The sequence below is a fragment of the Simochromis diagramma genome, unplaced genomic scaffold (genome assembly GCF_900408965.1).
Source record: "Simochromis diagramma unplaced genomic scaffold, fSimDia1.1 OVJJ01000165.1, whole genome shotgun sequence".
NCBI lineage: Eukaryota > Metazoa > Chordata > Actinopteri > Cichliformes > Cichlidae > Simochromis > Simochromis diagramma.
The window spans coordinates 1,025,364-1,037,797 of record NW_024387467.1 but is presented as its reverse complement, the minus strand read 5'-3'; the positions used below and the strand labels follow the sequence as shown (position 1 = coordinate 1,037,797).

The 12,434-nt window shown below is 43.7% G+C and overlaps 1 protein-coding gene across 1 annotated transcript in view; it reads right to left on the bottom strand.

Moving 5' to 3' along the window:
- Positions 1–304: 304 nt before the first annotated feature.
- The window catches only part of chrm4a (cholinergic receptor, muscarinic 4a), a 56,962-nt gene continuing 44,832 nt past the window's right edge, over positions 305–12,434 (bottom strand). Inside the window, exons 6-7 of the mRNA XM_040014805.1 lie at positions 2,152–2,418; positions 305–1,407 (exon numbers count right to left, since the gene is read on the bottom strand). Of these exons, the coding sequence (XP_039870739.1) occupies positions 1,162–1,407; positions 2,152–2,418 (513 nt within the window). The 3' untranslated portion in view covers positions 305–1,161. The remainder of the gene's footprint in view (positions 1,408–2,151; positions 2,419–12,434) is intronic.

The window sequence follows — 12,434 nt, the reverse complement described above, 5'->3', positions numbered from 1 at the left end:
TGCAAAGTGCTCGGTCATAGGGGGTCATGTGATTGTCTAGATTTCTCTGTATCATCATAGAGTTTACTTTACCTTCCAGTATAAAGCACCTTGAGGTGATTGTTGCTGTCATTTGGTGCTATATAAATGAAGCTGCATTGAATTGCATCATTGTTTAGTGTTAAATTATCAGTGTGAGTCTGGAAGCTATTTCTGGATTCCAGTAGTTTTACTGAGCAGACATCTTTCATATCTGAAAGACGTCTGGTGTTTTGGTGCATCTTAGTTTAAGCAGGTTGGGTATGTTAAGTAAAACTCTGTTTTATGCTATATGAACAAACTGTTGTTGCTAATCTCCTGTAGCCTCCATTTGAAAGGCACCGTCCAATGAATCTCTGGTATTCATTTGTTTAATCAGTCTTGGTTACTGGCAATAATAACAGTATTTCTTCTTACCTATTCTTCCTTCCCATTCTTCTTTTCTCCGTCCATCTGATATTTTGTGTTGTTGTGACTGTTGCTGTGTAACATCCCAGACTGATAGCAGAGTTAATAACACAGCCAGTAGCCAACTGCTCATGCCATGTCAGGGACTCAGAACTGACAGTAGGTTGAGCTCAAACTCTAGAGAATAGAGTCTAGTTTAACATTGCTTTCTTAGATATGTTAATACATCAAGAGATCCACCAGTCTATTTATACATCTAGCTATACATACATACATACGTACATACATACGTACATACATGCATACATATGTACATACACACAGCACAGATCAGGCAAAGCCACTTTCTCGGCCACATTCTCATGCATCACCACGCAGATCCAATCACTGACCTCTCCTTTTATAGCATCTACATCTTCATTTGAAATTAATTTCTGTGTTAGTGAAACCAAATTTCTACTCACAGTGCAATTTTGGGTAGCTTGACAGGTAAAAGAATAAAAGAATCTCTGGTTTACACTCACGCTTTGCTTGGACTGTATGAATAGGGAGCACTCATTCATTTGTAGAATAAATACATTTACTAATCTGCTCCAAGTTTCTGGTCTCTTCAGAAGGCACCCATCACCCAGTTCTGCTATTCTTCATTCAGCTCCTTCATTTTTCTTTTACGCAACTTCTTGCAATGATTTACAGCTTTGCCTTCCATCCTATCTCAAATCTCCTCCTTCTATCTTATCTTGTTCCTATATTTTTATATTGGCATAGCAACAGGTTCTTGAAAGTCTTTTTAAATGTGGCATTGCACAGTGCATAACAAGCTGGGTTGATAGTAGAGTTGACATAACACAGCCAGTAGCCAATTGCCCACACTGTATCAGGGACACAGGACTGGCAGAAGGTTGAGATCAACACCATCACATTATACGGTGTCCATGTTATGATGAAAGCCAGCAGGATGGCAAAGATAGTCTTGGTTACCTATAAAGAATGGAAGAAAGGAGAGATGAAGAATAAATAAACCGGAACATGTAGACACAAAGTCCAAAGATAGATAATCTGTGAACTCTGTCAGCTCTTTGTTTCTCACACACTGCAGTGAGATGACAGTCACATAACTCACAGACGAGCTGACCATGCATAATATGTATTATGTAAAAAACGACAGTGCCAAACCTTTTAGTATGAGCTACGTTAAAAACATGTCCAAACGTGCTAAATTGCCCTGCACCCCAATTAACATTTGCACACACAGGAAAACAGCCGCTCAATGTTAGCTTTAGATAAAACATATCTGCTCTCTGTGTCTCGGGTAATCTCAAGGGTGAGATAGCAATAAAGCAACTTAAAGCTGAGATCCCAAAAGGTTGATTCTGTTCATCTGGACGTAGCGTTTCCAGTGAAAACGCTACGTCCAGATGAACAGAATCAACCTTTTGGGATTTCCTTACCTGGATGATTGAGCGTGCACCAGGACATTAAAGCTGAGATAATAGTGACATCTGCTTAACAACTCTTCCTATGACTGTTAGAACCACTGACTTACGTACGCTGGGTTTTAGCTTGAAACAAAGTGAGTGAGGGTCTTCCTGTCATATTTTATTTATTCTCCAAGACTTCTATTCTTTGCTTGTGCAGAGGCTGAGTCCGATACTCAAATCTAAATAACGAGTTCCTCTATTATTTCCATTATATGTCTTAAACTTATGTCGTGTATTAACCTACTTTCTTTTCTCTGGCAGCCATCTGTCTTTTCCTTCTCACTTGGCTTCTAGCAATGCTTGCAAATTTTCTTGCCACAGTTCGAGGACGGCTGATTGGGATTGAATGCCTCTCGGCTCCATCTACAGGTGGAACGATCTCTAAAGCTGTGATGCATTCATCCCCAGACTGCTTTGTCACAATCTTTAACTTGGACCACCTTGAAGAGGGATTGATCTTGTGGATGGCAGAATTGGTTGTTGTCGGTACTGGAGTGGGGTTTGCTAGCACCTGTAACAAAACAGAGTACTGTTAGGACATTTCACAGCTTGATATGATATAGTACCATATCACCCTATTAGAGCACTTCACTCTCACACTGCAGGCCTACTCGTTGATCCTAGAGTATTTAACCCTTTAAGTCCTACCATAGAACCAAATGCGCCAGAGCTTACTTTATATTTTTACATGCTGTGGAGCCATTTTTGGGAGCATTTCAAGTTGCTATACATCAGTACAACTGTTATAGCCCAAATTTTAACAATATGTATGCATTAAGTCCATAGTAATTACATAAATTGCAAAAAATTGCAATAAACTACAAAAAAATTGAAAATCATTTTTGTTTTTTTGTTTTTTACATATATTTCTACTTAGAGATATTTAAAAGGTTTATCCCTCAAAACTTTAAATACAAGAAAGTTGCAAAAAATAGTTTCCAACCACAGGAAATTTATTTTGAGTGTCTTCATAGTTTTATTTTTCAGATACATCAATTTTTATATACTGCAAAGCAAATTTCACGGCCGGTGGAACGGCCACGGCATCAGTGGGATCAAAAAGGGCGACCCATCTGTACTAAGTCTAGAGTCAGTGGACACATGGTAAGAGAGTGTTGGGGAACTCCATCCAAGATGGCTTTAAATGATTAATTCGAGCTGGTGACAGTTGTCCAATCCAGGTAAATCACTCAATCAATCAATCAACTTTTAGGGACATGTGTTCAAGTAGAGGTATTTGTTGATGGTAAGGAAGTGGAATTTTTGTTAGATACTGGTTCTAATGCAACACTGATGGCGGAAGCTTGTTTCAAGAGGTTGTTTGCAGTTGAAAGTGATCTTGCACTGGCTTGCAAAAGTATTCGGCCCCCTTGAACTTTCCCACATTTTGTCACATTACAGCCACAAACATGAATCAATGTTATTGGAATTCCAGGTGAAAGACCAACACAAAGTGGTGCACACGTGAGAAGTGGAACGAAAATCAGACATGATTCCAAACATTTGTTACAAATAAATAACTGCAAAGTGGGGTGTGCGTAATTATTCAGCCCCTTTGGTCTGAGTGCAGTCAGTTGCACATAGACGTTGCCTGATGAGTGCTAATGACTAAATAGAGTGCACCTGTGTGTAATCTAATGTCAGTACAAATACAGCTGCTCTGTGATGGCCTCAGAGGTTGTCTAAGAGAATATTGGGAGCAACAACACCATGAAGTCCAAAGAACACAGCAGACAGGTCAGGGATAAAGTTACTGAGACATTTAAAGCAGGCTTAGGCTACAAAAAGATTTCCCAAGCCTTGAACATCCCACGGAGCACTGTTCAAGCCATCATTCAGAAATGGAAGGAGTATGGCACAACTGCAAACCTACCAAGACAAGGCCGTCCACCTAAACTCACAGGCCGAACAAGGAGAGCGCTGATCAGAAATGCAGCCAAGAGGCCCATGGTGACTGTGGACGAGCTGCAGAGATCTACAGCTCAGGTGGGGGAATCTGTCCACAGGACAACTATTAGTCGTGCACTGCACAAAGTTGGCCTTTATGGAAGAGTGGCAAGAAGAAAGCCATTGTTAACAGAAAACCAGAAGAAGTCCCGTTTGCAGTTTGCCACAAGCCATGTGGGGGACACAGCAAACATGTGGAAGAAGCTGCTCTGGTCAGATGAGACCAAAATGCAAAACGCTGTGTGGCAGAAAACTAACACTGCACATCACTCTGAACACACCATCCCCACTGTCAGATATGGTGGTGGCAGCATCATGCTCTGGGGGGGCTTCTCTTCAGCAGGGACAGGGAAGCTGGTCAGAGTTGATGGGAAGATGGATGGAGCCAAATACAGGGCAATCTTGGAAGAAAACCTCTTGGAGTCTGCAAAAGACTTGAGACTGGGGCGGAGCTTCACCTTCCAGCAGGACAACGACCCTAAAATTGAGCTTAGACCTGATGCAGAACCCTACAGCATAACCACACCACGTTGTATTCCTTTTCCTATTCTACCACAAGTGGAGGAGGAAATTAAAAGGATGATGGCACTCGACATTATTGAGGAGGTAACCGAAGCCACGGACTGGTGTGCCCCAATGGTGCCAGTTATTGAGAAGAAAAGAAAGCCAAGGATATGTGTGGACCTCATGAAACTCAATAAAGAAGTAAAAAGAGAGAGATTCATTTTGCCCAATCTGGAGGATTTTGCATCAAATAAAACATACGGCACCACTATATTTTCAATCTAAGGAGCTTCGAAAGAAAAGCATCTGTAATTCTTGAAGACGTTTCACCTCTCATCCGAGAAGCTTCTTCAGTTCTAAGAGTAAATAATTAATAATTGAGTACTCAAAGAAAGTCAGGGATCAGTGATCACTTTGTCTGTTCAAGAGATTCTCTGCGAATGTGGGAGGCCATCCAAACCATAAGAATTATAAGGCCCCACCACGTTTGTGTGTTACCGACACCGCTCTGCCAGACGCACCTAACACATTCAATGCCAAGTTTGAGACCCAAAACAATGAGCCGGCACTGAAAACCTCCCCCTCACCAGACATATGTTTATATTTTAAATATAACGAGGGTTTTTCTAGACAAAAACATGGATGCGAAACATGGGCTCCCCGGTGTCACCTTTTGGTCTACAAAAGGTGACACCGGGGAGCCAAATGTGGTGGAGTGTGGCTTGGGTGCAGCTGCAAGGGAGGCTGAGACACACCGGAGCTCCATCAGCTCATCACACCTCCCCTGTTTAAAAGAGTGTACCGGGACCTAAGGTGAGCTGATAGTGAGTCTGGTAGCTCGGGTTGGTTCCTGGCCGACACCGCCATTGGCCCCACCCGTGTCCTTCGACTGCATGGGGGAGGGAGGCAACCCCCACGCCTCCCTTCCCATGAAGGTCAGCCTGGTCAGCACTAGGCCAGCCCGAGTTGGGGGGCAGCATAACGGAGGTGCCCTTCCTACCTGAGTTGGAGGTCGCCGTGCTGTCTGGTCCAGCGGTGTCCATGCCAGAGGCAGGTGCGCCATCTGGACCTAGCTTGTCTTCGCTGCAGGTCAGCGTGCTGGCTGGACCTGCCACGCCCATACTAGAGGTCGCAATGCAGCCTGGTCTAGTGGCATCTTCGCTGGAGGTCAGTGCGGCATCTGGTCCTGCACCCTGGCCACCTGTCAAGCCACCCGTGAGCCACGGGTCATGTCCACGCCTGCTGCTGCGCCGCTGCGCCGCTGCTGCCTGCCACGCGGTCGGGCTCCAGATCAGCTCCGTCACCGCCGCTGGGCACGCAGTCAGCCACTGAACACGTGGTCAGCTGATCAACCCACCTCGGCACTGCGTCTGCTGGACACGCGGTAAGCCACTGGATCCAACTCACCCCTGCTGCTAATCCATAGGCCAGGGACGCTGATGGCCATGGCCGATTTCCCCTTCCGTTTGCGAGGGGGAGGGAGAGTAGGCTAGGCCAGATTGCTCCCCGGCCTAGGTCGGGCGATATGGGTATGTGGTGGGATGTGGCTTGGGCTCATCACACCTCCCCTGTTTAAAAGAGTGTACCAGGATCTGAGGTGTTGTTGTGCGTGGGGTTGTGGCTGAAAAGCTGAAACTGAGTCCCATAAAAGAGCAACCAAAATAAAAGTGTTAAAAGTGTAAACTATGTGGTTGAGTCCATCATTCCCATTAAACCAACCTTTACATGGAGGAAGTGGAAAGAATGCCTTTGGCTCTTTTAAAGGGACAGTACCTAGCCACTGGTACAGAAATGTTGATGACACCTGGGTCAAAATCAAAACCAAAGAAGTGGAATCCTTCACTGCTCACATCAACTCAGTGGATAAAAACAAAGTTCACCAGGGTAGACCCAAAGGATAGCTGTTTGCCATTTCCTTTTTCCTTTCCAGTCACCTTTCTCACTCACTATGTGTTAACAGACCTCTCTGCATTGAATCATATCTGTTATGAATCTCTGTCTCTCTTCCACAGCATGTCTTTATCCTGTCTTCCTTCTCTCACCCCAACCAATCACAGCAGATGGCCCCGCCCCTCCCTGAGCCTGGTTCTGCCGGAGGTTTCTTCCTGTTAAAAGGGAGTTTTTCCTTCCCACTGTCGACAAAGTGCTTGCTCATAGGACGTCATATGATTGTTGGGTTTTTCTCTGTATCTATGAAGCGCCTTGAGGTGACTTTTGTTGTGATTTGGCGCTATATAAATAAAATTGAATTGAATTGAATTGAATTGAATTGAATTTCTGGACTTTTCTGAATGCATTGAAGAGAATGGAAATCTCTACATTGAAGTTTACCAGAAGCCCACACACCAGGACCAATACCTATTCTTTGCCTCCCACAAGATGCATGGAGAGAAGGTCAGACACCAACTAAGGAGGATCAGAAGGACAAATGAAACAATACTGTCATCCCCTATGTAGCAGGTTTGTTAGAGAAACTCAGGAGAGTCTTCTCCAAGCATGACATCCCAGTGAACTTCAGACCCAGCCACACACTAAGACAAAAACCTCTACACTGGAGAAGCCAAACAGCCACTTCATAAACGCAAGGCACAACATAGAAGAGCCACCTCGACGGGACAAGACTCAGCAGTCCATCTGAATTAAGAAAGCGGAACCGGCTGTTCAAACCCCCACAAGGCTGCCCGCTGGGATTGAAACGATGGGAGAGGCGTGAGTTTCTCAAAATGGGCTCATTGAGTCAGCACGGATAAGATCTTGGAGAGGCTACGGCTGCTGTGAATACTCAGAATAAGATCTCTGACTGCAGACTGGATACATCTCGGAAGGGCTAGCTCGGAATAACATCTCTGGGCGCAAATTGGATGACATCTCGGGGAGGCACACTGCCGTGAGTTCTCGGAATCGGCTCCTTGAGCACAAGAAATGACCACATCACAGAACGCAAGTATGGCGAAGCTCGTGGCTCTCCAACGGGAGATTGTGAGACCAGTGTTGGACTGTAGAACTACTTTGAAACTCATATGAGTTGTTCGCACTAAAGTAAAAAAATACCATCACTTATGCAGATACCCCTTTGGCGCCATCAGCCTACCTTTCTGACTTGTCTCCCCAATGTGATGTTTGTGTAAAGTTGGTCAGAAGGTTTCTTTGTAAGTGCGCATGCACCATTAGCGTGCTGCCTGCTGTAACCCTAATTTCCTTCAGGATTAATAAAGTATTCTGAAGGAAATTCTGATTCTGATTCTATATCCACTGTAAACGACCATCTGTGAACAGAGGGAATAGCTTATGACACCAACTGTCTGCCATCTATAATCCAGTTTTGAGGCCTTAATGCCCACTCACACCCTGGACTACTTGCCCTCGTTAAATCACATGAAACCCCGAAACCCTGGCTGATTGTGACCTACACCTGTTTTCGGACCTTGGCCCGTGTGATTAGGTAGAGGATCATTAAGGGGTCCATGTTCTCTTAGGGACACTCCCAATAGGACTTCAATCTGGGACTCTCAATTACTCTTAGAAATGAAGAAGCTTCTCAGGTGGGAGGTGAAACGTCTTCAAGGAAACTCAAAGAAATCCAGACGCTTTTCTTTCCAAGCTCCTTAGACTACGACGACCTGGATGACTGAGAATCTTCACAGACATATATTTTCAATCCTTGATGCCTCCAGTGGGTTTTGGCAAATACTGCTCAATGTTAAGAGCAGGATGCTAACGCCATTCATCACGCTAGTGAGTCGCTTCTGCTTTTAAAGATTGCCCTTTGGGATAACGTCTCCTCCAGAAATATTCCAACGGCAGATTAGCACCCTTCTCAAGGGTTATGCCGGTACTGTGGTGGTAATGAATGGCATCTTAGTGTTTGGAAAGGAAAAAGCAGAACATGATCACAACCGTAAGGCAGTGCTGCAGACCATCAGGCATTCTGGGCTGAAATTAATCCAAGATAACTCCAAGATTGGAAAATCTAAGATCAAATGTTAAAGACACGTCATTGCGAAAGATGGTATCAAAACTCATCCAGAAAAACTGTGTCACTGAAATGCCCAGCCCCTCAAATGTCTCTGAGCTTCGTCAGATGATATGAATGATAAACTGTCCGGGAAAATTCCTCCCAGACTTCTTCACCGCCATGCACCAAAGCTACAATTTTCTCAAATCTGTCGATGTGTGGACATGGGGGGAATTGCAGAAACAAGGATTCACAGACATGAAAGCCATGTCAACTACAACACTGGCATTAGCACATTATGACGCTAGCAAACCAACAACAGCAAGCACTGATGAGAGCAGCTCTGGTTTCACAACAAAAGGAAGTACTTCTTCAGATACACAAGGATCACTAAGGCTTCACTAAGTGCCACAGAAAAGCTAATATGACTGGGTGGTGGCCAGAGATTGGACGAGAGATCACAAAGATGGGAGCAATGTGAGTTCTGCCTGAGAAATAACCCCACTCAGAGAAAAGAACCACTAATTATTATTATTATTATTATTATTATAATCACTACACCAAATAGCTGCTGATATATGTCAACTGGACAGTAAACACAACCTTGTAGTTGTGGATTATTACTCGCGCGACATCTTGATTGTACACCTCCATTACAAGCCAGCAAGTGATTGCCTGCTTGAAAAGCCTGTGTGCCATTGTCTGTGATGAGCTCAAACGCTATCCCCCACCTCACATATTATCTCAGCAAAAACTGTTCAGTAAGACGTACAACATTGGTCACACAACTTCCAGTCCCCATTATATGCAAGCTAATGGTGCAACAGAGAGAGGCATTGCTATGGGGAGGAGGATTCTTCGGCAGCAGGACCCCAACTGGCTCTCATACGCTACCGTGCCACGCCCATCACAGCAACTGGCCTAAGTCCTGCATAACTAATGAGTGGCTGACACATAAGGACAACAGTTCTCGTTCTAGCTCAGCAGCTGCAACCTCATTATATTCATTACACTAAGGTACAACAAAAGGATCTACAGGCGAAATGAAATTATTGTATCTTCTACAACAGATGTCATTCTACACGTCACTTGTCAGAGCTGCGCCCTGGTCAACTTGTGAAACTGGATGGTTAGAAGGGTTAAAAGACACCTGCAAAAAACATTGCCAAAGCTCCATAGCCTGGATCATACTTTGTACCGAGGGTTTGCTCACTTGCAGAAACTGAAGACAGGAGGTTCCACTGTCTCTCTATCAGACTCCAGAGTTTCGGGCCTGTTTGGTGTTTCACCCGACACCCTGCCCGCAAGGATCCTGTATTGGAGGCCCTGCCAACCAGCTGTGAGAGAACCTTGGACAGAGAAATCAGCTTGCTATGGGGAAACAGCTTTACCCTTTAGGTGTGTGGAAGTATGCTTTATTTAGAGTTAATGGGGAAATTGTGGTCAATTTTGATTTGTTTGGTATTCATGCTTGGATAATTGGAAAAATATATGTGTACTGTTGATCACATTTTGACCACATGTTAATTTGTGGCCCCTGTTCCAGGCTTGGCACACAGTCTGGAAGACTGAGGAGACAAACTGAGTCCCACGATTGGACAAGATGTATTTAGGCAGGCCCCAGCAAGTGAAGATTTCTCTCACTAGAATCTGGGAAATCACTTCAGGCATCTCAGGAAGTGGAAGTGCTGCTGGACCTTCTTGGTGATGGAGGTGGTGTTGGTGGTCCAGGTGAGGTCGTTTGAGATGTGAACTCCCAAGAACTTGATGCTGTTAACAGTATTTAACCACTTTTCTGAGAATACGCGCTTCTTTTGGGATACGGACTCCTTCTGACATTTCTTTGGAGGTGGAGGAACACCAAAGTAATTGCTTAAAGGAGCTTCTTCGACATCTTTAAGAGTTCTAAAAAATGTCCTCCTCCAGAAAATCTTATGTACGCAAACGCGTGTTGCACCTTCTTATCGCGCGTCTTTTATTTTGAAAGCACATGTGCACCTGCGGACCACTTATGTGCAGCCCTGTGTATAGAGTTTGCAGGATGCAAAGCGACCTTCAATAACAACTACTTCCGCTGCTAATAAGAAATGACATCATTCGACCTGTGGCTTTGAATAAAAAAATTAAATAACAAAATTGCCGTGCTGAGTAGAGAATTTTTTGCCTTCTTAATGAGGTTGGGACCATCAGTTGTGCAGAAGTCAGGTTGGCGCACGGCTGACAGACCTATTAGACAACTGTTAGATTTCATATTATGACAAGAACCAATCAGCTAAGTAAAGAGAAACAACAGCCCATCAATACTTTAAGAACTGAAGGTCAGTCAGTCAGGAAAATTGCAAAACTTTGAATGTGTCCCCCAGTGCAGGAGGAGGTGTGAGGGCGTGGGGGTGCTTTGGTGGTGACACTGTTGGGGAGTTATTTAAAACTGAAGACACACTGAACCAGCATGGCTTTCACAGCATCCTGCAGCGACATGCATCCCATCTGGTTTGCGTTTAGTTGGACCATCATTTATTTTTTCAAACAGCACAATGACCACAAACACACCTCCAGGCTGTGTGAGGGCTATTTGACCAAGAAGGAGAGTGATGGAGTGCTGCACCAGATAGCCTGGCCTCCACAGTCACCTGACCTAAACCCAATGGAGATGGTTTGGGATGAGATGGGCCGCAGAGTGATGGCAAAAGGGCCAACAAGTGCTCAGCATCTCTGGGAATTCCTTCAAGACTGTTGGAAAAACATTTCAGCAAGAACGCCAAGAGTTAAGAAAGCAGTAATGAAAGCAGAGGGTGGATATTTTGAAGATTCTGAAATTTAAAAAACAAAACAAAACACGTTTTATTTCACAATGTTTGTTCACTACATAATTCTATATGTGTCTATTCATAATTTTGATGCCTTCAATGAGAATCTACAATGTAAACATTTGTTAAAATAAAAAATAAATAAATAAATAAAAATAAATGAGAAGGTGTGTCCAAACCTTTGACTGGTCTTGTACACAAAAAATAATAATCAATAATCAAATGTTAGTGATGAACACATTTCCTAGTGTGTTTCAGATTGTCCATAAAAACACTTGATGCCCAAGAACAGAACAGACGTCAACATGTCCTATTTAAATAAATATAAATATAAAGTATCAAGAGTAATGTGTTCATAGTGTCATTTTCACTTAGCCTCCTTATGGTTGACTCCATGTACTTAACCTACATCACTACTTCTGCTCCACTGTTATACCTCCCGCTCCTTCACACACGCGTAATCTGTCTTTCATTCCTCAATATACCTGCTGTGAATCTGTTCCAGTTCTTTCTAGCCAACCGCCTACACTGCATGACAACTGCCTAAATGCAATGCAGGCAACTGGCTAGAATGTGGCCCCAGAAAGTACCGGGTAATTATGGCGTTACATGGTGAAATATTGTTTGTTTTTCTGAAAATTCACCATGAAATAACCCAGTAAAATGACTTACGCTGTACTTAAATTTACCTACAGTCTAATTATTTAATTGTTTCCTGTAAAAAAAGAAAAAACATGAAATTGCACATAATTACAGAGTACATGTGCCTTAGTCACAGCTCTTACAGTGAAACATTTCACTGTTTTGCAGGTGCTGCAGGTGACTCCATAATATGACCGGCACCCCAGAAAGCACAGGGTACTTACAGTGGAATTGTTTCACTGTTTGCTGCAAAAACCTGACTTGTTGCTCACAATTACAGAATACTTGCGCCTTGTTGCCCTTACATTGCATGTAATTAAAGGGTACTTGCACCCTGGAAAATACAGGGTGTTTACAGTGTCGTTGTTTCCTTGTTTCCTTCCTCATGGGACAATCTATGTATTTTTAAAAATTATTGAGTGACCTCCTAAGTTTACATTGAGTAAAATTACCATGAAGAATTGGCGGCGCCTGGTGCGATGCATTAAAAACTTTGCATCGTCTCCAGTATGGTCCGAGTGGCAGCTTCCACATTGGTCCTTGGCCCTGGGCCATTTACACAACAGTAACAATGCACTGTGAAAATTCTCTTAGTAAGTGAAGCAAACGCAGGGAGACAGGTAAAACATCAGGAGAGAACAGGGATTTCTTCACCACTTTGTTACTCAACTA